Source organism: Marmota flaviventris, chromosome 1 (assembly GCF_047511675.1).
Source record: "Marmota flaviventris isolate mMarFla1 chromosome 1, mMarFla1.hap1, whole genome shotgun sequence".
Taxonomy (NCBI): Eukaryota; Metazoa; Chordata; class Mammalia; order Rodentia; family Sciuridae; genus Marmota; species Marmota flaviventris.
This window is the reverse complement of record NC_092498.1, coordinates 3,746,706-3,773,779: the sequence shown is the minus strand read 5'-3', so window position 1 is coordinate 3,773,779 and position 27,074 is coordinate 3,746,706. Positions and strand designations below refer to the sequence as shown.

At 52.9% G+C, this 27,074-nt stretch overlaps 1 protein-coding gene across 2 annotated transcripts in view; it reads left to right on the top strand.

The window, feature by feature from the left end:
* Dpp6 (dipeptidyl peptidase like 6) overlaps window positions 1–27,074 on the top strand; it is a 624,061-nt gene that overhangs the window by 293,719 nt on the left and 303,268 nt on the right. For both annotated transcript variants that reach the window (XM_027943387.2, XM_071610694.1), the window contains exon 2: window positions 14,791–14,905. In XM_027943387.2, the coding sequence (XP_027799188.1) occupies window positions 14,791–14,905 (115 nt within the window). The remainder of the gene's footprint in view (window positions 1–14,790; window positions 14,906–27,074) is intronic.

Sequence of the window (27,074 nt, the reverse complement as noted above, 5' to 3'; positions counted from 1 at the left end):
GGCATGCCCACCCTGTATGCATGACCCTCTGCCCTCGGTGTGTCCCTCCTCACCTCCACTCCCACACACAAGGACAGCAAGTGCCAGCCTTGCCATCTCCGTCCCTGCCCAGGATGCGGACTTCCAAGCCTCACAGTTCTCTGTGCCCTCTCCTTGCCCCACGCCTCACCTGTCTATCACACTTTCCTGGCTAAGTCACCTGCTGAGGTCCGGTGGCTGATGGTTGTGTGGACGGTCACATGGTTGTGGGCTCGGGATCCCATGGTAGTTCTCAACTGTTTTCCATGGTGGCAGCTGTACCCTTTTGTCCCCACCAACAGCGTACTTGTGGGCATTTATCCAACAGAGTTGACATCGGGATCTAAGAGACAGCGCCACACCCGTGTGCATTCACAGCTGCGTTCACAGCGGCTCACGTGCGGTTCATTGGCAGATGGAGGGTTTTAAAGATGTGGTGTAGACACACAATGGAGCTGTGAGGAGGAGTTCCTGCCAGTCGCCAACAGATGAACCCGAGTGAAATAAGCCAGTCACAAGTCAGATGCGCCACAATCCCCTAACAGGAGGCGTCGGACACGGCCAGCGGTGTGGAAGCCCAGAACAGGATCGTGGCTGCCAGGGCTGGGGGAGGGACGTGGGGAGCTGCTAATCAATGGGAATAGAATTTTTATTACACAAAATGAGCAAATTCTAGAGCTCTGCGTGGCGCCTGCCGTTAACGCTCTCTGCTGAGTTGAACCCGTGAACATCCAAGAGCCTGGTGCTCCCGAGCAGGGTTCTCACCACAGCAAAACTAAAAATCTGAACAAGAAGCGAGACCAAGGTGAGCATTTGAAAGAAAAACAAATGCTGGGCTCCGGCACTGGGCAAAGCAGGGTGATAACCGACTGCCCATCACGGGGTGTCACCCGGCAATGGCCACCGCTCTAGGTGGTCACAGCAGGTCCCGTTTTCACCGTTGTGGCGGTTATGTCTCTGTGCCAGGGTGCAGCCCACAGCAGGAGCCAGGAACCCGCGGGCCCTCCTGTCCCCATGCTCCAGCTCTGCCCTCGCAGCTACTGGGCACCCACAGCTTCATGGCTTTGAGTTTCATGTTCCACCTCTCTGAAAAGAGGGGTTTGGACTTGATGATCTATTCTGGGTAACCCACGTGCCCCGTTGGTGCGGGTGTAGACAAAACAGTGCGTCCAGGGACACCCAAAGCTTTGTGGAGTCCAGTCAGCTGAGTCAAGTCCAGAGGAGATCGAAACTGCTGTTTAATTAATGTTGCTGTGCGTCTTGTTCATTCTGGCGGCCTCAGTGCCTGGCATGAAGCAGGCACAGAGCACATGCTTTAACTGGAACGACTTTGATTGGAACGACTAGTTGTATCAGTCGCAGATGCGAGAATAGGTGGCATATTTAAAACAGGTGTTGAAGAGAGAATGAGGTGTCATTTAGAAGGGAATGCAGGTTAGGAAACAGTAGGGAGCGATGGCGAAGCACTGGGGACAAGAGCCCCAGGAAGCAGCAGCACACTTGACCCAGGAGAGCAGTACTGAGACCCAGGAGAGCAGTACTGAGACCCAGGAGAGCAGTACCGGGACCTAGGACAGCAGTACCAGGACCTGGGAGAGCAGTACTGAGACCCAGGAGAGCAGTACCGAGACCCAGGAGAGCAGTACCGGGACCTAGGAGAGCAGTACCAGGACCTGGGAGAGCAGTACTGAGACCCAGAAGAGCAGTACCACGACCCAGGAGAGCAGTACTGAGACCCAGGAGAGTAGTACCGGGACCCAGAAGAGCAGTACTGGGACCCACGAGAGCAGTACCGGGACCCAGGAGAGCAGTACCAGGACCCAGGAGAGCAGTACCAGGACCCGGGAGAGCAGTACTGAGACCCAGGAGAGCAGTACTGGGACCCAGGAGAGCAGTACCAGGACCCAGAAGAGCAGTACCGAGACCCAGGAGAGCAGTACTGGGACCCAGGAGAGCAGTACCGGGACCCAGGAGAGCAGTACCAGGACCTGGGACCTAGGAGAGCAGTACTGGGACCCAGGAGAGCATTACTGAGACCCAGGAGAGCAGTACTGGGACCCGGGAGAGCAGTACCGGGACCCAGGAGAGCAGTACCAGGACCCGGGAGAGCAGTACTGAGACCCAGGAGAGCAGTACTGGGACCCAGGAGAGCAGTACTGGGACCCAGGAGAGCAGTACCAGGACCCAGAAGAGCAGTACCAGGACCTGGGACCTAGGAGAGCAGTACTGGGACCCAGGACAGCATTACTGAGACCCAGGAGAGCAGTACTGGGACCCAGGAGAGCAGTACCGGGACCCGGGAGAGCAGTACCAGGACCCGGGAGAGCAGTACTGAGACCCAGGAGAGCAGTACTTGGACCCAGGAGAGCAGTACCGGGACCCAGTACCAGGACCCAGGAGAGCAGTACCAGGACCCGAGAGAGCATTACTGAGACCCGGGAGAGCAGTACCGGGACCCAGGAGAGCAGTACCGGGACCTAGGAGAGCAGTACCGGGACCTGGGAGAGCAGTACTGGGACCTAGGAGAGCAGTACCGGGACCTGGGAGAGCAGTCCTGACACCCAGAAGAGCAGTATCGGGACCCACGAGAGCAATACCGGACTGGGAGAGCAGTACTGAGACTCGGGAGAGCAGCCCTGAGACCCAGGAGAGCAGTACTGGAACCTAGAACTCTCTGAGGCAATAGGGAATGTCCTCCCAGGACATGGCGCTGAGCTGCCAGGAGCTGTCAGTGACAGTCAGGTCTGGGTAGCCCAAGGTCCAGGCCTCAGCTGAAAAGGGCTCAGGGGAGCCTGGCCAGGGTTTGGCCCAGGCGTGGGCTCTGTCACCTCACTAGTGAAGCATCACCTAGGCAGAGAACGTAAACAAATGGGTACAGCAGGGTAGGATGTGAAAGAAGAGTTCCATTGGCGAGACGCAGCTCGGTAACGGTTCATGGACTGGAAGATCATAAGACGCCTCCCTTAATCACTTTCACAAATTCATCGTGTTCTGCTGCAGATGAGGATTTCAGCTCATTGTTTAAAGCCGAGTTTGGAAAGAACTGTCGAGTGTGAGTCTATGTCCTTACCAACATTCCAGGGAGCTGAGGAGCCAGGGTGTGCAAAGGTGCAGATGGAATTTTTCCAAAGTGCACACAAATGTGTTCTGTGGCCGGAAAAAGTCCAGACACAGAGTCAAGGAAACATGGGCTCCTTGTGGAGTTGGCGTGACGGTCATTGTTCTCGTGACTCTGTCCCTGGGAAGAAGATACAATGCAGACGCCTCTGTAAAGATTTTTGTGTTCCTCCCACAGAGAATCTAACACGAACACTCTTCTCCACTGTCTCTCCAGCTTCAGGCCCGCGGGAGAGGGAGGTGCAAGTCCATGGCCCAGGAGCACTCCGTGTTAGCTCCCAGGGCACCTCGAGTATCACCTCATGATACTCGAGGTGCACTGGGATGGTCCCTGTGGCATCTCCCACGTGTCACAGAGGCCCGGCTCTGCACCCGCCTGGGCTTGTAGCTGGTCAGTACATGCAGGGGTGCAGTGACCTTAATAACGTACCTCTCTGTCTCCTCCTTTCTTTATAGATTAATTTGAAAAAAAAAAAGCTTCTGTTTTTGAATATCTAAACCGATTGGCGATATGTTTGAAGTTGCAGCACTAAAGGATGATTTGCTGTAAGAAACTTCAGAGCCTCAGTGGATCTGCCTGCTACCATTGAACACCTCGAGTGCAGGATTATTAGGAAAGAGTTGACTTCCCGTGTGTCTTGCCAAGACCGTCCCCAGAGCTGTCCTCTCACTTCAGCTGTGCGTCCAGCAAAACGTTAGCCAGTAGACGGTACTTGAGGCCGGAGTTTGGCACAACACTGTGGCACGATACAGTTTATTACAAATTGAGCATTTTGTCTTTTCCTCGTCTTACTGAGTTGATTACAGGACTCCAGGGCTCTACATTCAAAAGAGCCCTTGTGCACCACAGCCGTGGATGGTTTGAGCACTGAGGCCCGCCGCGCACAGCCACAGTGAGGGGACTGGTGGGCTGCACTGACCAGCGTGGGGGAGCCGGAGCCCCCGGAGCGTGAAGCTCTGAGGAGGAGACCTGTGTTCCCCTTGCACTTGGTGACTGTGTTTTCAAGTGTGGACCGGGGGCTTTGATGGTGTGTCACTGCTCCCAGCAAGGTTGTGGCTGTGGCGTGTGCAGCTGTGTAGGGAAGACGAGGGCATCACAGCGTCCTGCAGCCGTGGACGCATCAGTTTAGACCCGAGAACTTCCAGTTGGGATGGTCACATAAAGTGCATCAGGTACACCATTCTAAACAAATACATTCTGCACAACACACACACACACACACAATTGCACAACAAAACTGCCGTGGACACTAGTCCTCTTGGCTGGGCATGTTAAGGTATTAAAGAAAACTCATTCTAATCAGTCAATAAGCATTCATAGGACGTGCTGTTGTGGCCCGAGGGAAGGAAGTGCCTACCGACCTGCTGGCAGCGTGGCCCTCTTCTGCAGGGACCTCCTGTTTAACTGACAAGAGGCCAGGCTGGTGGTATAGGGCAGGTAGTAAGGGCTGCACCCCTCCCTGCAAGTGCAAGGTCACACCCCAGGGCCCTGCACCCGTCAGGGTCACTCAGGAGAACTGATCCCAACCAGCCCCTCCTGAAAGGCTGTTCACAGAGATGTGGGCAGATTAGGCCAATGAGAGTCATGAGGCCCTGTGGAGTAGGACGACCTGGAACTGAGGCCAGGCCTCGGCTGAGCCTGAGTGGATGGCCATGGCCGTGGCATGACTGTCCTCTGAGCAGGCGGAGGCCATGGAAGTGTGGCCTGCAGGTGCTGTGGTTGTGGGTGGGGCACCCCCTGGCAGAAGACAGGCAGGGCCTGGGGATCCCGGCAAAGAGACCTCTGGACTTCTCTTTTGCCCATCAACTCCCAGTGCTGACCATCTGCCCACTGGAGCCCCGGCTACAGGAATGCAGAGTGTAGAGGTCAGGGCTTGGCCTCCTGGGACGTGGAACGAGGCACAGAAAGAGCAGATGAATTAAGGGAAGGGGTGGGGGGTAAAGGGTGAGCTCCCAGCACAGCTCCCCAGAGAGCCTTTCTCCTGAGAAAACAAAGCCTGGGAGGGACAGGTGTCTGACAAAGGCACAGGTGGCCTTGGACCCCTGATCCTGAGCACCGGTCCCCATCACCCAGCAGCAGCCCTGCTTGGGCATCCGCGGGCATCCCATTGAAGTCAGTCCCGAGGCAGGTGTGGGGTGAGCAGGGCGCTCCTGTGGCGGAGGCTTCGTCCTGCACTTCTTACAGACACCAGCTGGGCACACTGTGGCGCAGGACCGTCCCCCAGCCCCAGAGGCTCCGGTTCAGCAGGTCTCAGAGGGCCCACAGCTCCACCTTCTCCACACGCATCTGGGGATTCCAGGGCTGCCTCCAAAGCACCATTTGGAGAAATACATGAAATTATTTCAGATTGCCTGGTCATGTCAGTGAGCTTCCTCCTCCTACCCTGGGGCCCACAGCAATGTCCCTTGTTTGTCCAGAAGCCTTTGGATTTCATGCAGGACCTAATGGCACGCCGGCTCTGATCATGCTCCAGCCTGGCCCACCTTGACCTCTGCTCAGAGGTCCACCTCTAGAAAACTAGTCTCCGTGTGTCTTCCTGCAGGCTCCTACAATTGCCCGCATGGGATACAGATGTCAGTGTCAAAGATTTCAGTGTTCCCTCCCGTGAAGTACACGCCGTGGTTAAGGCGTGTGCCTCGGGTCCTCAAAACTTCCTAGACTGTGGTTTTTAAAAAATAATATGTTTTACCCACAACAACAAGAAAGGCGTCCTGGAGCTTTTGAAAACTGCAATAACAACATCGAGTCGTAAAATAGCGTAAGCCGGCCACAGTAGGAAAGTAACTGTGTGGATGCCGGTGACCAAGACCCTCCCCCCGGAGCTCCTGACACGCGCAGCTTGCAGCCGTCTCAAAGTTGGCTTCTTGATGTGCGGATGCCTTTTAACAGTCTCACCAGGCAGCATTTGAATGTGAGCCACATCCATTGCTGCGTTAAGGAGGCCACCACCTCCTGCCGGCCCTTCCCACGGCTACGGTCTCCCTTCTGCAGCGGGGTGTGGCGGTCGCAGGGGTTGTCGCAGCTGAGCGTGTGCCCTGGCTGGAAGGCTGGCTGCAGGCCTGTCCCTCTCTTCCTCCAGCCTTCTGGGTGGCCGCTGGCCTTGCTGCTGCGGCCTGCCCTGGCTCGGGTGCGTCCTCCCGGTTCTCTCTGGTGCATGTTAAATCCCCTTCCCCACATTTCTTCATTCCTCCCCCCCGTTGCATCCTGAGCTGCCCACCTGCACTGTGACGGGGTGTTCAGGAGACCATGTGCGTTTTCTAGTCAAAGTGCCCCGTCTTCTGATCTGCCAAGCGACACCCCCTCAGTGACAGAGTTAAATACTCTCTGGATATCCGAGTCTCTTGGCCCGTTTTGACGGGTGCTTGTCTGCGCAGAGACTGCTTCCCCTCGTCTTTTGTGTTCCTGGCCCCAGAGAGGAGGAAGCCTCCTCTGAGTCATGGATTCAGGGGTGTTGACTGCGTGGGAGGAAGAGTCGGAGAGGTGTCGGGAGAGAAGCAGAGGCCGAGGGCAAGAGAGGAGAGAGAGGAGGGAGGGAGAGGGGAGAAATGACCCCAAACCAGCCATGTTTTCCTGGGAATCACCGCCAGGCTCTGCCGGGCCCACCCTTTCCCTCCAGTCCCCCGTCAGGGGTGGTCACCTCAGAGTCCCATCTCCATCTGCATGAGGCGGGACCTGCAGGGCTGGGCATCTCTCTGCTGTGTCCTGAGCTCCTCTGGCTAATTGTGTGTCGTGCAGTGCAGTTAGTCCCCGTGGGAAAGGGGAGAGCTGGGTAAAGAAGAGGAAGTGAGCGAGCTGGCACATCCAGCAGATTCCCAGCATGACTATTGAGGGACACGTGTCAGTGGCTAAACGCTGTTTAGAACTTGTTCTTGCCATCTTTAAGCCATTGGTTGTCCTCCTGAATATGGGAATTCAGTGTGAGGAAGCCGTTTCGCCGTCCTGAGGTAGACGCACCATTGATTTTGTAATTTGTTGCTACCTTCTACTTATAGCAAATGGGCCATGGTACATAAAAGAAATTTATGTCAGAGCTTTTCACGGTGAATAAATATTAGGAAGAAAATACATTTAGACAACAGAATGAAGCCGTGTGAAGGGAGGTCCTGCCGGCAGGTTGCTGTCATTCATTTTCTCCCATCACTTTTACAGTTGTTGTGTGGACGGTTAGACTTTAGGTGTTTGATTCCACCTTGGTCTGAGCTTGGCACATATTAAAGCATGTGGAGAAATCCTGGCCTTTTTCTCTGTTCTTTTCTGATGTCAACAAGCAAAATATGTAACTGATGACTGATTTCTTCTAGAAGTTTCTGAGGCAGTTCACAGAAGGCTTCACTGGCTTCCATTGTGCCTTGGATGTAACACGGGGCAGGTGACATTGTCCCTGAGGCTGCCTGTCGGTGTCTGTTGCTCCAGGCTCATGTCCCAGCACCTCACCTGGCCGTCTTGTCCAGGTGCACCCAGCCCAGGCTCAGCCTGCTCCCTGAGGGGCCTCTGCGTGAGAAACCCGCCCAGCGGTCTCCCTCCAACCCCTGGCTTCCTAGGAGAGCCTTTGACTGCCCCCAGAGAAACTCAGCACGACGTCTTCCTGCTCCCACCGCAAGGCCCCCAGCGTCACCTTCCACTGTCCCCACCATCCATCAGATTGGCACACACGCCTCCCTCCTGAGGGCCGTCAGCACAGGAAGTGTCTCTGCAGGCCACCACTCTGGCCAGTGCTCATGTCACGAGGCTGGTTTGCAGCACCTTGGTTAACCTTGACTATGGAAAGTATTACAGTCAAACACTAAGAGCAGGAAAGCCACGTCACCGATGCCCCTGCCGGAAACCCCCTGCAGCCCCGGCCAGGTAGAGGAGCAGCTGCAGCCACCACCCCAAGCTCCTGCACCTGACACCCCCTTTCCAGAAGCAATGCCTCCCACCCGTCAGCTGTGTAGCTGCCTGGGTTCATGGGAACCTCCAACTCACACTGTAATTTCGCCCATTTCTTCACCCACCTCCTTTCAGCGTTCGACCCAGAACCTGAGATTATGTAAGGTGACAGGTGCGGCCACAGGTTGCAGGTGCAGATGAGGTGCTAAGGGTGCTGATGAGCTGATGCCGTGGCTAATCACTCCTCTGCTTCCTTTGCCTTTCTGTTGAGCTGGAGGATGCTAGACCTGCAGCTCTTTACCATGGACCCACCTAGCGACACTCAGGCTAGGCCAGCTGTCAGCCAAAAATATGGCCAATTTCTCTTTGCATAATTTATTTTCTAAAGCAGCAAATGCCTGGGGAGCAGCTTATCTCCTGGTCATTCTGTCACATCATCGGGGCTTGGACGGCCCCTCCGGTCCCAGAGGTGTGGGCGTCCCACTGGGCTGGTGGACAGAGCAGCAGATTCTTGAGGGTCTAGAAGGTGTTGCTAAGCTCCACTTGGGGGTCCTCTGGAAAGGTAGCTACAAATTGCTGCAGTAGCCAGTCTGTCCAAAGAAAATTACACACCGAATTATAAGTTAGTTTTTTCAGAACTACAAACCAAGGGAGGAGTTGTCATTTTTACCGGATCTTCAAGTGCAGACTTCGTCACGTTCTGCCACACCCTGGGTGAGCCTGGGGCTGGCAGATGCCGGGTGGTGGGCCTCTTTCCTTGCAGTGTATCCAGCTTCTGACTCCCAAGTTTCCAAAATCAACTCAAACCCGTTTGAGTACAGCAGGCAGAGAGTATCTCGTGAGGCTGCAGCAGTGTGCCATGGACCAAGGGAAAGCCGCGCAGCACAGAAGGAAAGGCAGGCAGCAGGGGGGAGAGCCAGAGCGCCCTGCGTCCTTGCTCCTCGCCCACTTCCCCGCTGCGCCTCAGTCCCCTCCCTCCTCTCACGCCTTCAACCTGGGGTTTTTGAGTGTGGAGAGTGATGTGTGGAACTTGTTCCCAGAAACGCCCAGTAGAGAGAGCTGTCCCCATAGCCTGTGGTTCAGGGAATGAGAGGCAGCTGTTGCCCATGGAGGCTGAGACCTCCCAAGCTGACCCGGCAGTGGGGAAGGTGTGGTGCTCGGTCTTTATTTCACCACTCTCCTTGATAGCAGGATTTCGGAGCATCTCCCAGGCATGGTATGTTGTGAGCCTTCTGCGGGGATCGGGTCACAGTGCTATTGCACTGGGGATTGGAGGAACAACCTGATACCTTACAAACTATCAAAAGAGATCCAAGGGAGACGAGGCTCTGCAGCTAGGAGTAGTTATCATCTGGAATGAATTTCCTAAGAGAGCCTCTCAGACCGTCAGTTAAGCAGTGGATCCTAAAATGATTTGAACCCTGCTGTTGGAATCTGGGAGTAAAAATAATTAAGAAGAGATTTTAGCGGATCTTGGAGTCAGGGATTTGCCTGGTTTTGTTTTTTCTGGAATGATTGACAGAGCAGGAGCTCCTTCTCTGAACACAGTCTGGCTAGGCTGCACGTGGAGAGTTGGCAGCGGCCTCAACAGAAGTGCTGGATACGGTTTCAAAGGGTTCTGCCCTCGGGCACCAAGGTAGAGCCAGACACCTCCAACTGTCAACTTTAGAAGTGTCCAAACTTAAAGAGAAAAGAGGAGTGGAGCCCAGATGAACCCATAGGCCTGAACAGAATGGGTGGGGGAGACCAGGGGGAACCTGCTTGGTGGGCTTCACTACAGACAGGGAGGAGGAAGAGCGAGGGGGTCAGGGCAGAGGCACCCCGGAGACACGGTGCAGCTCAGGAGGCGGAGGCAGGAGGATCACAAGTTCAAATCCAGCCTCAGCAACTCAGCATGGCCTTAAGCAACTTGGCGAGACTCTGTCTCAGAAAAATAAAAGGGGCTGTGGATGTGGCTCAGTGACAAAGTGCCCCTGGGTTCAATCCCTGCTATCAAAAAATAAAAATAAAAGAAAAAGAAACAGTGTGACTGTCCCGGTCACAGGAGACTCTTGCAGCGTGGAGACTGTTCCAGATGAGCAGATGTGATGCACGATTGGACATGGAGTCAGCACCTGCCCCCTGCAGCTAGAGGGGCTCCTGCCTTCACGAGCAGCTCCCCTTGCAAAGCCAACCAGCTACTGATGTAGCACATGTGAATTTTAAGAAAAGCATCAATTGCCCAACCTTGCGTCTAGCTGCATCCGAGGAACAGCCGTTTCTCTTTTGGAAGCTCGGGTCAGCCTTCTAGTCTTGTCAAGTCGCCTGACAGAGGTGGGGATTGACTATAAAGATGGATTATTTCAAGAAAAAGACTCTAATGCACTTCCTCCTGCCCCGGTGAGAGGGCCATCTGGTTGACCCTCTGCCTTTAGCTAAGGGAAGTAAAATGTGAAATTGCCAGCTGTCCCCTTGGGGAGGGCAAGGCTGGGCCATGCTGTCACTGCGGCCTGCTGTCCCCCGCTGCCCTCCCGTGTCCACAGCTCCCCCGCTGCACCTTCCACCATGGAGCTGCATTATTCACTGTGAGATGGTCACTCTCACCCCTGCTGGGTGCTGCTCCTTCTGTCCTTGCAGCTGTGTGACACGGTCGTCTCACCACATGAGATGGACATGTCACATACGTGCACTCGGAGCATCTGAGGGGTCCTGTACTGCAGGGACACAGGTGCAGAGTTGAGGCCTGATGAAGTTGACAGCTTGGTGCGTTAGGCAGTGGGCGGAAGGAAAGTGAGCAGTCTGGACCCTTTACCTTCTTTATGAGGGGTGGGAATTTAGTGCACTTTGGGTAGTTCCCGAGTTTTATGTCAAGGACTGCTGCACGTTATCTTGTGATCATGTGATAAACGGTAAAGCGCTCTCTGCTGCCTCTGTGATGTCTGAGTCACCACGTGCTCTCAAGCTTGCTTGTGTCAAACCCTCACGATGGCCCCCCCTGGGGCCTCCCCACCCCACCCTTCGCCCCCTGCAGCCCTCATTTTCTCACTTTTAAGATCATCTGTCTCTACCTGACAGTCCTAAGTGGAATCAGTTCTTCTCATCTTAGAGATGACATGATAAAGGGGGAATTTCAAGACAGAGGTGACCCTGGGGCCAAGAGAGGAGGCACGGGAGGGTGCACGGGCCTGTGCCAGCCGTAAATGCCTGGGCTCCGCGGGCTGGGGCTGTGGAGGAAAGAGCCTCTTGGTCAGCACACGGGGCGCTGTGGTCTGCTTCATTACGAGACTCTGTGCTTCTTCCTCTTCAGATGCACAACCACAGCCACAGCATCAAGCTGCAGTCGCAAATTATAAGACAGCAGCGTTCTCCAAAGATAAATTTTTCCTTTAGAACAAACAACTTGGGAAAATGCCTGGTTTGTTGTTAGTGCCTTGTTTGTTTCCTTTCTGCCTGAGTTAAAGTAAGTGTGAGCAACAGCGACGTCAGGGGACGGGGTTCACTGGGTGTGTCCGTCTGCGCTGTGGTTTTAAGGTCCTGGCTGCTGAGGCAGTTAATGCACCTGGGCTTGTGTTTACTCTTGGTTGTCTGCATCCATCAGTTGCTTTTCCTCCAGACACTCCAGCCAGGAGCTGCCTCTGGTGGAGACCTTCACCCGTTCCTTCATCAGTGCAGCACGCGGTCCCCGCGCACCAGGTGCCAAGCTTCACCGCCTTGGGACCTTGAACACTGGTGCTGCGGCCTGTTTGGAGCGGCCCTGTTGGTTCACTGTTCTGTAACGTGCTGGACCCAGCTGCTCTACCACACACCACTAACCCGGGGACGCATCTCGGCCACTGTCTCCTCGTTGGCCCCAGCTGACCTCCTGGGTCTGGTACAGCAGCGCCCTGCTCCTCTTAGAGATGGGAGCCAGGCTCCCATGCTGCTGTGTGCAGACCTCCACGCAGAGGTGACCAGAGGCCTGCACACGGCCCTCAGGCCTGCCCAGCTGGCCCTGGATACTTGCTGTCCTCCAGCTGAAGCACGGGTCATCTTGGGGACTGGGCACCTGCCGCGCTCTCCACCTGGGTTGTCTGTTCTCCATTGTCAGCCCTGTGTGCGTCCTTCAGTTCTGCTCCCGGCCCACTTCATCAGGAGCTCTTCCTGACCTTACAGGACCCCTCCTCCTGCTTCTCCCAATGGATTTATTCTGTTTGTTGTTTATCCTCAAAGGAATGGAAAAGATGAAAGTCATGTGACTCGGGTTGATAACTGTGTCCTTATCTGTTTTATTCACTTCTGTACCAAAGGTTCACAGAACAGGGCCTGGGAGAGTAAGCCCTAGACAGATGTGTAATGGACAGGTGGATTGGACAGATGAATGATGGAGGTGGATAAGCAAATGTGGATGTACAGACGGGTGGATGGGTGGGTGGATGCAAGATTTGTTCTTCTCTGCACAACTGATTAAGCATAAATATGCTTTTCAATTTTTCTGGACCTCCAATGCAAATGTGGTGCCAAAAAGAAGAGGAAATGTGCTGTGGACTCCTTTCTACCACTGTATAGGCTGAGAAGTAATATGTGTAATTCCCCTGAAAACCGTGCCACCAGAACTTGGTGTGTCGGGGAATAATTTATCAACTCATTTTGTCCCTCACGGGAAGGAGGGTAAGCTCTACTCATCTGTTTGGGAGTTCAACTCTTAAATTAAGATGAGGACGGAATTTTGAGGGACAAATTACATGTTCAGAAAAGTGTTAACCTGAACTCTAACTGCAAGACCACACTGAGTTCTGGTCACAGCCGTGTAGAAATTGAATGTGCACGTAGACCTGTAGTAGAAAGAGCTTGGAGAAGGGGAAGGCTGTCCACCGCCTTTTCTCTCCATTGTTGTTGGCACAGAGTCGTTTGTATAGTAAAGAAAATGACCTGCACTCTGAAAGTAAAATTTGCCAAATGAAAAAGGAATTTAGTGAGAATGTCTTCATCCCCATGGGTAAAATAGCCTCCTAAAAAAATGCAGGAATACTACCTGCAAGAGCATCTAGTGCCTCTGTGCTCAGGAGCCCAGCAGCACAGTGACCCAGAACCCCTCGGTGCCTGCCTGCCAACCTCACGGTGCATCTTGCTGAAAGGTTCTCGGTGCAGAGCCTCTTCCTGGTCCAGTGAGAGGCAGGAAGCAGGCTCTCTGTCCTTGTCCGGGAAGTGTCTGACTCTTATCCTTCCACCACCAGTACCGACTTCCGAGGTGTGGTCTGTCTCCACCCTCTGAGTGTCTGCAGGACTTAGCCCTGGGAGCCTGTTGAGCTCAGCCCCTGCACTTCTCCCTGCAGGACTGCCCTCCAGGACCCTGGGAGAGCTCCGTCCACCCTGTCTGGTTCCTCCGGAAGCAGCCCCTCCTGTTGTTAGGTGGTGCTAATGGTCTGATGTTTCCTTCTGCCTCCGAGAAATTTCCTTTCGGTGCTAACTCTGCCTTCCCTTCGGAGGCTACACAGAATAGTCTTCCTCCTCTTTGTCTTCAGTAGTCCGTGTCTTGGGTTCAGGTGGGCCTTCAATGCATGGTGACCTCTAGTCTTAGTATTCGAGACGGAACCCTTCCTTCAGTCTCTCTTCATGTGACGTATTCTGCAAATATCATTGACTCCTGTCGTCTTTCTAGCCCCACTCTGTGTATTATCACCTGTGACAATTCCAACATTGACCTGTGCATCATATTATGGGGGTGTCTGGGCAAAAGAAGGCCTGTGATTGAGTGAGGATTACCTTTATTTTGATTGGTGTGGTTTAAGATATTCTGATGAGCTTCCAGTCACAAATGAAGATATATTTAAGCTTTGCATCGTCTACTCTTGGAGACTGTCTCCATCCCACTGCCTCTTGGCTTGGTTATTGTGAGTTGTAATTATGGATACGATCAGGGACATATTCTCAGATCTAAACACAGGCCCAAGTGCCATTTGCCATGTGATTCTTTGTCCTGACGTTCCTGTATAATTTGCTCTTTTATAATTAATTATTAATATGTAACTATCACGCTCTTATCATTGATTACCAATATAGCTATCGTGATTAATTCCTAATGATGCTCCCCCTGCCTCTCAAGACTCCTCTTTGGAACTCTGAATTCATGACCACTCACACTTGAAGGTGAAGCCAGCTCTGATCCCTGATGGAGGTCCGAGGTCTGCTCACCCTTTGGTGCCTTTGGCCACGTCTCAGATTCCTCCTCTCCTGCCCTCAGTCCCTGCTGCAGTGCTCATGTGGGTCCATGGGGAGGACTGCAGACTGGAGAGGGGACAGGGAGGCCAGACCAGGGGATCTGAGGCCTGTGTGAGGTGACAGAAGAAAAGGCTTACAGTAATGAGAAATGGGCAGATGTTGATGAAAATCAGCATCAAGGATGTGTTAGCTAAATATTTAAGGTTCACAGAAGTTCACGGCACAGATGGAAAGAAAGGGGAAGAGCAGAGAAGGCTTAGAGCCGGAAAGCTCCGTCCCAGGGGTCGGATTTGGAGGTGGACCGGCTGGTGGTAGTGCCACCTACCCGCAGTCCTTTGCTGGAGGAGCAGCGGGGGGCTTCACAGAGGCTTGGACTGGATCACACCAGATTCTTGTTGAGACCAAGTGTCACCCTGGCGAGAGGAGGGACAGCCCTGGTCTCTTCTGCCACCACAGACAGAGAGGCCCAGAACAGAGCTGGAGCCGCCCGCGGGCGGGAAGCTGCGCCATGCGGTGGCCTCTGGTTGTGGGATTCGGGGAGAGGCTGGTTTGGCTCGTGTACTTCCCATTCTGCTCGCTGAGTCCTTCTCCTTCTGCGGTTGTTTCAGGAGCTGGTGGGGAGTAACCCTCCTCAGAGGAACTGGAAAGGCATCGCCATCGCTCTACTGGTCATTCTGGTCATCTGCTCCCTGATCGTCACCTCGGTCATCCTGCTGACACCAGGTACCTGAACTCCCTCTCGGCACAGGTCACTAGCAAGGGCCGGGAGCGAGGCTTTACCCTGTGGTGCTCTCTACGCGACTACCCATCCTGTCATTAACTCCCCCCAGATTCTGACTGTGCCGTGTGATACTGCGGTGCGGTGACAACGATCCGTGTTATATGCTTTTAATCTGTTTCTACAGTTGACTGGGTAGCGATGCGTGGCATAAATTTAAATGCACAATTGCGTGTTCACTGTCGATGAACCTAAAGACAGAGGCACTGTAAATACAATGATTTTATGTGTGTCTTGTAATTCCTCTGTACTATATCAAGGATGAATTTTAAAAATCGCTAAAACAACATAGACTGAGTGTGAATTAAGGGCAAAGTACTTATTAGGTGCCCCTGACGAGGTAAAAGCCCCAGTCAGAAATCTCTCTGGGAAGAAGACACTGAAATTCGCAGCACCCGTGTCCCCCCCCTATGCTCCACCCAGTGGTGCCAGCAGAGGCCCTGCAGGTGTCAGGACAGAGGTCCTCAGGAGAAGCTTCATGGAGAAAGCAGGACGGGAGGGGGGCCTCATGGGGTGTCCAGAGCTGGTAACCAGAGGGCGGTGGCCGTCTCTAGAGTAGCCTTCGTCTGTGAGATTACCATGCAGGAGCTGTCACAGGAAAACCCATGGTCACAGGTGAACGCGAGTCTGCTTTCTCCGCTCTCAGTCATCATGGCTGCCTGTGTGGAGCAAAAGGCGGAAGCCCCAGTCCTCCATAAACAGACCACACAGATGTCAGACTTCAAGATAGAAAAAGAAAAAGAAATAGACTCTGCAGCGTGAGGAAGATTTTTGATGGATACAAAACACGTAGGCAAATTATGATGCATTCATATTGCATATGATACAACCAATACCCTTGAATTTAAATGAGGAAAGACGACGGGCATGCTGGCACCAAACTAGATCACCACATCACAAGCAAAGGAAACCAGCGACCAGTGTCCTTAGGAGAACAGACAGGAAAATCCTTGTCAAAATAGCAGTGGACAGAACCCAGCAACCCAGAGGAAAGGTTATGCACCACCACCAAGTGGGATGCATCCCAGGAAAGAAAATTTGGGTCAGCACGTGAAAATCAGTCAACGTAAATAAGCCCAGAGGACAGAATAGAGGACAGAACAGACACGGTCATCTCCACAGACATGGGAGGAACATGTGGCGAAGCCCTTTCATGATGAGACGCTCAACGGTGAGGAAAGAAGCAGTCTCACCCTGAAAACCACATCCGTGGACCCACGGGGTCCTTAAGGGTCATAAATCTGAAATCAGTGCCCCTAGGCCAGACAGCAGTGTTCCCTGCCTGACCCATTTCCCATTCCACTGCAGCTTCCAGCCAGGGCGGTCAGGGGAGAGGGCAGAAGACAGGCACCCAGACAGGAAAGAGAGGTGCGGAACTCCGTCCATAGAAGACCTGGACTGTACCTAGGAAAACTGAGGAATCCACCAACCGTGATGCTCCTTGTGAATGATGAACGAGTCCAAGCAGGATGGACGTAGAAGACCAGTGCACCAGATCACTGTAGCTCTGTGCACTCACAATGGCAATCCACAAGGAGATCTCAGACACATTCCACTTGTAATAGTTTCAAAAAGAACAAGAAGAGGAATGGTAGGTTCATTTGTTAGGAATGAGGCTTGTGTAGTGAAAACACCCAAACTGGGAAAAACTGAGAGCCCGAGGAGGTCAAGGGGAGGCTGAGGGTCGGGGAGGCAGGAGTGAAGCTGAGCAAGCTATCCTCTGTCCACATGTGGATACCCTCAGTGATTTTAAAAAATTAAATAAATAGAAGAAAAAGCAGTACAGTAATGGGAAGAGGGGAAGGAAAGAGTAAGTACTGAATTGGAGCAAATTATATTCCATGCTTCTATGGTTGTGCGAAGATGAACCCCGATATTATGTATAACTACCATGTACTGATAAAAATAGGCCATTGAACAAGAGACTTGAGTAAATGGAGGTCATCCCTTGTAAATGGGTTGAAAGATGTGACCTTGTTAACATGGCCATATTCTCTAAATTGATCTGCAGGCTCATTTCAATCCCAACTGCCTTTATTAAAGAAATTGCTAATTAATTGTAAAAGTCTTACAAAATGCGTGGGAATCAGAATAACCAAAAAAAGTTTTAAAAGAATAATTAGAAGACTTGATCTCCTGATTTTAAAACTTCCTATAAAATTACAGTGATTAATAAATATGTCATGCTAGCATCTGAACAGATATATAGACCCATGGACTAGAATTGAGAATTCTTAAGTAGTTCCACACATCCACAGTCAGCTGATTTTTGGCAAAGGTTCCAAGGCCATGCAAGGAGACAGAATAGTCTTCCACAAATTGTGCTGACACAACCGAATTTTCACACACCAAAGAGTAAAGTTGAACACTAACCTCATACCATGCGGATCTGATACCTAAATATAAAAGCTAAATCTATGAATTTCTAAAGGTAAAACATAGTAATAAGTATTTGTGACCTTATACTAGGCAAAGTGCAAGCAACCAAAGAACAAATAGATAAATTAGATTTTGTCTAATTTAATTTTAGTGTGTCAAAGGACATCATCAAGCAAGTGGAAAGACCCTCACAGAATGTGACAAAATATTCACAACCAGCAAAAGTTGTATCTAGAACATATAAAGAAATCATAACTTAAAACAGAAATGCAAATATATAATTCAACTTAAATTCAGGCAAAATGTTGATAAGTCATAAAATATAAGTCTCTCCAAAGAAAGACAAGTGGCCAAGGAGTACTTGAAAAGATTCTCAGCACCATTGAACATTGGGGAAATGACGATCAAGCCACAGTGGAATATCACCTCGCCAACGTGGATATAAAGACAAAAAGCAAAGAACAAAAAGGAAAATAATAAGTGTTGACGAGGATACGGAGAAACTGGGACCTTTTTACATTACTGGTGGGAATAGAGATTGTGGAAATTAGTTTGGAATTAAACTACCGTATCATGCAGTGTTTCTACTTCTAGATAAATACCAAGAAAATCAGAAACGTATTTATACAGAAGCTTGTGTGTGAGCCTCGTAACAGCATGATTCATGGTTGTCATAAGGTGGAATCAACCCAAATGTCCACCACCTGGCAGATGAACAAGTAGGCGTGGTCCATTGTACACCAGACCCTTCCTCAGCCTGGAGAAGAACAGAGGGCGGCACGCTGGGCTTGGAAAACCTTGACAACATTAGGCTCAGTGAAAGACTCCGGGTCCCAAAGGCCACACGGTGGATGATTTGAGCACCGCCAAATGCACACAGAAACAAGGAAGATGGGCAGCTTCCAGGGCCTGGGAAAAGTGCCGTGGAACATGAAATGTCCTTTCTAGGTGATGAAATATGGTGGAATTCAATAGTGGTCATGGACGCACATTTGCTGGTATTTAAAAAAAAAAACAGTTGCACATGGTAAAAGGGCAAAATATATGATATGTAAATTTTATCTCAATTAAGCTTTTAGTTTAAAAATGATGGGAAAGTTGTTAAAAAAAAAAGAAAGAGGAGCAATCTGGGCATTTATATATGAAAGAAGTGCCATAAAAACCTGCCTAACACCGAGAGGTTCCAGCAGCAGTTCTGCAAAACTGAGCATCATGTTGTCCTTTGCGAGTGAGCCCACGAATACGCCAGAGACCTCTGGGACGTGGGGGCTTGGGACACCACACCATGAGCAGGAGAAAATAGGCTCAGTGGTTGGGATCTCAACGGGAGGAATCGGGGGAGGATTCCTCTCACCTGTACCTGTTGGGGTTTGTGGTTGTGCTGCTGCTGATACAACCCAGCAGGGGACTTTGACAACTGCATATTTAAGTTACTGGGAAGGAAATTCAGCTCCCCTGGACCTGGGGACACATTTCTCCCACTGCTCTGCACAGAGTTGTGTTCTATGTTAACTGGAGTGGTTCAGGAGACGTCACTCCCTTTGGGACGTAGCACACAGGGGTGTATGTCACGTGCAGTTTCTACCGCCCTCCCAGAGCACCCACACATGTCCGTGTCACCGGCTGCCCCGAGCTCACACCAGTGTCACTCAGAAGTGGGACGCAGTGGCTGGGGGAGCTCCTGCACAGAGATGGTGTGCGGTGACAGGGAGGTGACTAGAGTAACGCAGGCCCAAGAAGCCGCTCCAGGACCCTCCCTGAGCCCTGGTGTTTCTCTGCTGTGCAGGGAGTGGGCAGCTCCCACCCCCTCTGTGCAGCAGTGCAGCCCCGGTAGCATCTCCACTGTCATAAATAGAGAATAAAATCATTGTGGGCCGCTCTCTCTTTGCAGGCTGACACCAGTGGTCAGGGACAGTGAGGAGCTAGAGGCCAGCACCAGGCTGGGGCTCAGGTGGATCTCCGTATCCCAGCAGGCTTTGAAGGGGGGATTTTCTTTATTCTTCTGTTACACCCACTGCGGAGCCCTGTTTACCCCTTTGGTTCCGCGGCGTCCACGGTGGTCCTCACTACCGCAGACTGCTGTCCAGGAGCGCATGCCCGGGCTCAGGGGGAGCACCGGCTGGTGGTGTCCCTTGGCCTCCTCCCGTCCCAGACTTTGCCTGTCCATCTCCTGCAGTGCTGGTGGCTTCTGGCGTTCAAAATTGTGGCTGGCAGAGAAGGTCTCAGATCCTTTGACCTGCCACCAGCCCCAGAGGGTTCTCAAACTCCCCACTATTCAGAGCATCCTCGGGTAGCCACCAGTACTACCTGTCAGTCCAAGGTCAGTGGCCCCCTGTGGGGGCTGAGGACGCACGCCAAGTCCTGGGAGAAATGTGGAAATGCTGAGTGTTCTCCTGAAGCTTAGATTAGGAGACCACAGCGTTGTGGGCAGGAGGAAAACACGGAAGGCTGGACAGGAAACCTGTAAGGACGCTCACAGCCCCGGGGCAGTGAGGCGGGTGGCTGAGAGACCAAGAGGACGCCCAGAGAGGGGACAGAAGATGCAGCGTTTATTGAAAAATGTTTGTAGGGAAGGTCCAGTGGTGACGGCCTGGACAGATGCTTTGCCGGAAAGCCCAGGGGCATTGGCAGGACAAGTGTGCTTCTGCCACATGCAGTCCTGCCGTGCTCCAGTGCCTGACCAGAAGGTAGCGCCTCCTGTCCCTGGTGACACTGCCCGGGGGCAGCCACCTAGGCGAGCACTCTTCTCCCTGGGGCTCTGATCCCTACCAGCTACCACAGGGAGGGGGTGGATAAGGCAGCGGCGCCACCCGGCATCTTCCTACAACAACACTGCCCTGCTCTGACTCCAGGCACTGGTGACTGAAAGCCAGTGTCCACCAGGATGATGTGCGATGGGCATTCTGGATGGGACTTCTCTCACTGCTTTCTTACCTTGGCAAGAAAGGTGTGGGGGGACAGCAGGGGGCATTCAGGGACATGCTTGACTGTCCCTTTTCCTTTAAGGATGACACCCCTAATGAATTGGGCAGATAACTGGAACATTGACCCGCTGACCAGGACATGATGAAGGGCAGGGCAGCGTCCACCTGAGGAAGCGCTGTGTTCAGTCTCCACATGGGGCGAGTCCCAGGAAGAGCAGTGGCACTTTGGGAACTCTGCACACTGCCTTGGTGACGCCCAGGGCACCTGGCTTCCCACCCAACACTGCCTCCATTTTGGCCGACTTAGAAATTGTCATACGCACTTCAAACAATTGTTTTTTTCCAAACACTCCAGTTCCCAGTCGTGAATTCTGGAAACTCAGGTCTCACTCTCTGCTTTTCCTTGTCCCTTCTGAACTCACTGGACTCAGCCTCTCTGTGGGGCTGTGTCCCAGCCCACATGGGCCTCCTCTTAGCTCAGGGAGAAGGGCCTGGTGAGCGTGCAAGACCCCGTGGGTCCCTCGGGTCTGGAAGGGTCTCGTGGCCATCCTGAGCATCAAGGCTGCTCATTCTGTGTGCAGCCTAATTATCACCCGTTAGGCACAACTGATGTTTCAGAAATCAAATTAAAAGTGTTTAAGGCAATTTTACCTCCAAAGGGAGTCACCAGATGAGAATGTGTCCTTTTCAATTTTGTTATTCATTTCTCCCTTGCTGGTCTATGCTCTTTTCTAAATTTCTCTTTGGAGTAATAGACTCTGAATTTCCTTTTATATTTTCTGATATTAACCATGAGGCTGTGATGGGTCATAGACACAGGTGGCTTTGGGGGCAGCTACGATTCTTGCATTCAGATGAAGAGGACCATGCTATTCTGCACTGGCACAGTCTCTGTCATGGAGTCTAAAAATCTGCAGGGCGTCGTTGCTTTATAACCTCCCTGGCATTTAGTGTTTGGGGATTTCTGAATCAAGATGGTAGCAGTGTGGTGGGCACACTAGACCACAGCCAGGAGGTATGCACAGGGAGAACTGTGGACCCTGGGAAGTCATACTGAAGGCAGAGTTTAGGGTCAGGCCAAGTACAGCTGATCCGAATAGGAAATATGGTAGGTAGTCTTTGGGTGAGAACGTACAGATTGTTTTTGTGGAAATAAAATGGCATTGCTGTTTGATGTGGGTGTAATGTCTGACCACACTGCTCAACCTCAGCTTATCTTTTTAAAATTCTGGAAAACAATATTTTAAAACATTTTATTAGTAACATACATACAAGGATATACATTATATATGACATACAAATAAACCATTTGCATGTCATATATGAGGGTATTTGTGAGTGTTCTATCTCTCCGTGCACAGGGAGAGGGGTGGAATGCAGCCAGAATGCAGCCAGCAGCCCAGACGGCCCCTCGTGCCTCCCTCATGAGGGATCCCTTCCCGGGGAACCTCATGTCTGACGTCTTGGAATCGTTTCTCAAGTTTTAGACTTTTTACCTTTGCATCATAAACTTAATCATAGAAGGTGCTCGCTTTGTGCCTGGTCCTTTGGCTCGCTGTGTGTGTGACAGTCATTGACTGTGAGGTGGCACAGGTGCCCAGCTTCTGCCTGGAATCTGGTTATCTCATCCTAAAGCCCCACACGCTGCCCATGAAAACCGCCAACAGTTCAGTGATGGACGAGCCTTTGTGTGCGCTCTAACAAGTCGCGGGCTCCCCATTACTGCTGGAGTCCTGGAGAACCAGGGGCTTGCCTCTCACCTTCTAGGCCCTTCTCCCTCTTCTCCCTGAACACCCCCCACCCCCACCATCCAGTCCTGTCGCATTTCATCCGTCCCCAACACCTGGCCCAGGCGTCTTATCAGGGGAAGCCCAGGTGACTTGCGTGGGCCTCTGGTGCTGGGCATTTGCACACGGACAGCTGTTCCTGGATTCCTTGGTGCTGTCACACCCATCTGCGGGCAGAGTGATAGGTGGGTTTGGTCTGCTCTCCTCATGGAACAGAGGTCTACTCTGCGGCGGCGGCTGCTGCGGCTAATGCTGTTTCTGCCCAGGGTTCCTCGTTAGTGCTAATTGAGACTGAGGGCTGTGAGTGGGTACTGCAGGTGTCAGTCAGCTCTTCCCCTCTGTGACAAGCACCTGAGGAGGAAAGATCTACTTTGGCTTGTAGCTTCAGAGGTTCAGGCCCTGGCTGACGGCTCCCTTGCTCTGAGTCTGAGGTGGGGCGGAGCACCGGGGTGGAAGTGGGTGTGGAGGAAAACTGCTCAGCTCCTGAAGCCAGGAAGCCGAGAGAGCAGGACCTGGGGACAATAACTGCCCCTCCAGGGCACGCCCCAGTGACCTAGGACTCCTACGGCTCCACCTCCCAGTCCTCCCTTTAGCTACCAGTGGATTAATCCACTGCCGAGGTCAGAGCCCTCATGATCCAGGCACTTCCCAAAGCCCCACCTCTGAACATGCTGCATGGGGACTCCCTTCAACACGGGAGTCCTGGGGGATGCTTCTTATCCAGACCATAGCAGCAGATGACAGTTGTGATAGTCCCGGGTACAAGAGAGACTGGTGAGAACAGGGGCATTCCTGGTGGGCTTCGTGGAAAATGAGCAATTAAAGATGCTGAAAGGTCCACTGGAGGTAGAAGGAACTCCAAGAGGAAGGGCCACCCTGGGCCATCGTAAGTGGTCACTGATGGAACACGCCTGGGCTGGAGGGTGAGGAAGCCATGGGGAGGGTCAGGAGTTCAGGGGCGGGGGGGGGGCACCGGCAGATTGGGAGAGCCTGGGATAGCAGGCTCTGGATTTCAGGCTGGTCTCTAATTGTTCCACTGTCTATGCCAAGTTCCGCATGAAAACCATTTCTGGAATCTAATGAAAACATTATTTTATCCCTAGGGGAGAGAGAAAGGGCACCCGAGAGCAGACAAACATTGGCTGAGTTTCACAAAGTTCCCAGACTGGTCAGCCCGGCCATGGGCCATCTTGGCATGTGCTTGAGCACTCACCCCAAACCCAGATGACCTCAGTGAAGACACATGTGTCTGCAAGTACCAAGACAGCTGCACAAATTGTCAGGTCATAGGTGTCTGCAGTGTCGCACAGAATAGGTCCCAGGGTGATGCTGCGGCTCAGGACACCCAGGGTAGGTTGTCTCCACCCTTCGCTGCTGCCCCTTGGCCCTGAGAGGCTGCAGCAGCCTCACAAGCACATGCTCACGTGGGCAGGAGTGGGGGGAACTTCTCTCTCCACCGTGGAGGAATCAGTTCCCAGGAGAAGCCGGGAGGCAGCTTGTTTGCTGTGGCACTGTTGCCTGGAGACGTGGCTGGAGGGAGCTGGGAAGAGGGCAGACGGCTCTTGAGGAGGCAGCCGGTGTCTGCCACAAGGAAGACCCCTGACTTATGGATTCCTCAGGATGCAATCTGCATTCCGGGAACTTGGACAGCGAGTTTGCATCATGTGACGTTGAAACAAATCTGAGAAGGGGGCATCTGACAGCATCTCGTGGAGGGAAGATGAGTCCCCACCGCAGCTGACCTTCCAGGGAGCTGCAGGCTTCCGAGTACGGAGACGTGGGCCCCGAGAGCGTCTTCACATCTCTCTTCTGACTTTCCATCATTAATTCCAGAGGAGTGTTAGGTGTGCCTTGCTCATTCATTGACTCCTACGCTAAAGGGCCATTTTTCTAAAGGAGGGCAATCGGTGCTTATTATTCATGCTCGCGGGAAGACCGTGAGCCCAGGCAAGTGCCTGCGTGTTTACCCACGAGGGGCACTTTCTAGGCCCGGCTGCACCTGCAGCCCGCTCCAGGGCACAGGTGCTCTCCATGGAAAAGGGCAGATGTCACCTTGGCACCCTGGCCTCCGGGGCGTCCATTGCTGGGTTTGGAGGAGAGTCTCTTGGCAAGTTCCAGATGAGTTTTGAGAATGTTCAGGGCCACGTGCTCCAAGGGCCTGGCTGAGGCACTGATTGCTCTTTAGGGACCTTCATTCAGGCCAGCCAGGTCCAAAGGCAGCGGTTGAGGAGTGTGAGTTGAGTTGCCAGCTCAGGGTCGGGGACACAGATACCCATCACATCAGAAAATCAGAGAACAGGGGAGAAGTGGACCAAAATGAAGCCAGCGGCTGAGGCCTCCGGGGAGTCCAGGCTGAAGTGGCCGGCCTTCTCCTGGAGCAGGCACACTCGACCTTGAGCATGGCTGTTGCTTCTGCAGAAGCCGAGGGCCTGCACCTTCCCACAGGCCTGTGTCGAGTTCCCCAAATCCAGTTGCCTTCAGAATGAACTCTGTGTTCACAAGCAAGGTCCTGCAATCCCCAAAGCCTAGGTTACAGGGGGCACACAGACCCCCAGGTGCTCCGTCTCTTGCGTTTCTCTTGTGCATACACTTCCTGCCTGTTTTCTTTAAATTCAGTGACTGTTGCTTCTGCAGGGGACGACTCCCAAAGCTGTTAGTGGGAAGTGGGAGAGAGGCCACCAGGGATGGGGGTTAACCCACCACACGCCAAAAAGATGTCACGTTCAAATCCCTGGAAGCTGAGTGCTGGGTACCATGGTAAAGGGTGGAGGGTCTGGTGTGGTCACGTTGTCCATCTCAGATGGGGATCATTCTGCATTATCCACTGGGCACCAAGGGCCATGACAGAAGGGGACTCCACATAGACTGAGAGGAGATGACCCTGTGCCCAGTGGACCAGCCGAGGAACACCGACAGCCACCAGGAGCTGGGAGGCACAGGCTTCCCGAGCACCTTGGTGGGCAGCCCGGCTGGCTGATTTGGACCCAATGGGACTGATTTGGACTCGTGCCCCCGGGGCTCCTGTGGAGCTTTGTTGCAGCCAGGACAGGACACTGATGGACACAGGGCCAACAGATGGCTTTGCCCACCCGTCAGCTCCCTGCCTTGCAGGCTGTCCAGGTTGTGGGCTAGAGATGGAACCAGAAGGAGGCGTACAGGCTCCGGTCCCTGCCCTGCTGCCTTATCCTCTCCCCTCCTCCCGACGGTCCACGCGGAAACCATGCCGCGCTCCTCCCTCCTGGTGCTACCGGACAAGACTTGGTTCTGTATCATCTTGCCACGAAGGAGGGAATGGAAGTTGAGTTGACCGTTGATGAGCTTTAAAATCTGGAGGAACACAGCTCACTCAGCACGCTTTATTTTTATTACTCTTTCCTTTTATGCATTCGGCAGACACGAGCTCCCCTCACCCTCTGTACTAAATCAACAGGCACTAGCAAATCAAGGAGAGGTCAGCCCACAGAGCCAACAAAGTCCGAATGGAATGTACCCATCTGTAGGACAGATGAAATAAGCCACCCTCTTAGACTGCGTGTGTCTGGGATTCGCTGCCTGGTGCAGGCGTTCGGGGTCCTTTGAATCTATCTGGGCACTGCAGAATTGGCCACCTGCCCCTTCTCTACCCAAGGGCACTGCGCCCTCTGCTCATGCTGCAAATAGTACAATCACAGGGAAGGTGACCTTGGAGGACCTCAGCCTTGACACGTCATGAAAACGTGTGCTGACTCGGGATCTGAACCTGGGTCTGAGCATCTGCTCACGACTCAAACATGGACTGATTCATCTTTATTGCACAAATCATAAATGTAAATAGTAAAAAATAAACAGTAGAAAACGACATTGGACTGACCGACAAACATCAAAACAGTGATGACCCTTTTCTCTGCCTGTTCTATGACCAGTCCCTGGGTCTCATCGCTTCCGTTTTCCCCTTTGAACAAGTACTTATCTACTCAGGTGTTTCTTCCTATCAAGTCTGCATGTCCGTGTCCACAGACCACCAACTGGAAAAGCCAGACATGAATCCCCATCTGCGCCCCTTTTCTTTCTTTGACCCCAAGTTATAAAACCTGTGAAGTGAGTTGAAGTCCTCCACATATGTATTTCCTGACACTATGTGAGCATGTGTTTATGCAGTGACCTCACGTCCTGTGGCCACTCTGGGAAGCCCCAGGCCTGGGAGACCCCTGCCCACCCCACTGCCACCTCCTCAGCTGAGGGGCAGTTTGCCACCTCTTTTCCCACTCTAATAAGATCCCCTGGCGAACAATAAAAAGTCCGTTTCTTAAGTGGAAACCGTGGTTGACACTCACAATGGTGTACTTAAATATCTCTGTGTAGAGGACAGTCATTCACTGCAGCCCAGGCCCCCAGGAATCCCACCTACTACACACCGACTCCAACTCCAGAAGGTCATTGGCTCAGAGGTCCCAGAGCTCATCAGGTCCTCTGAGAGTGTGGGTGAGGCTTTGGGAAAGCCCCCTCCTGGGCAGGATTCATCCCTGGGGATCTGTGAAGTGAAACAGTAAGACACGGCCATGGGATGGGCTAGGTGACCACCGCAGATGTTCCTGCTCAGAAGGGGAAACGGAAGGAGGATGAGTGTCCCCGGTTCCCAGAGTCTCCAAAGGCACTGGGGACGCTCTGAGGCTGCCCAGCTGCGGTCATGTCCGGGGACTCGCGGGCCGCCCTGGGGCTCGTCCTCTTCTTCAGGGAGGGAGCCTGGGTGTGGCAGGCATCTGGTCAGCCTGCCTCGGCCCAGGGCTCGAAGTCCAGCAGATTCTGTTTCACCATCTCTCTCCCCTCAGTCCAGCATAACAAATCCTCAGGCAGCTGTGGGTCTCCTGCGTGTGTCACGGGTTCCTTTCTTTGACAAAGGCTCCTCCGCGGGGCCTACAGAAATGCCCGGGGTGGAGGGGGGGACACGAGAGTCACACGCTGTGGCTTCCAGAGCCTTTGTGTGGCTGAGCGCTGGCCCACAGTCTTCCAGGGCCCTTAGCCACAGGCTGCTCCGTCACAGCCTC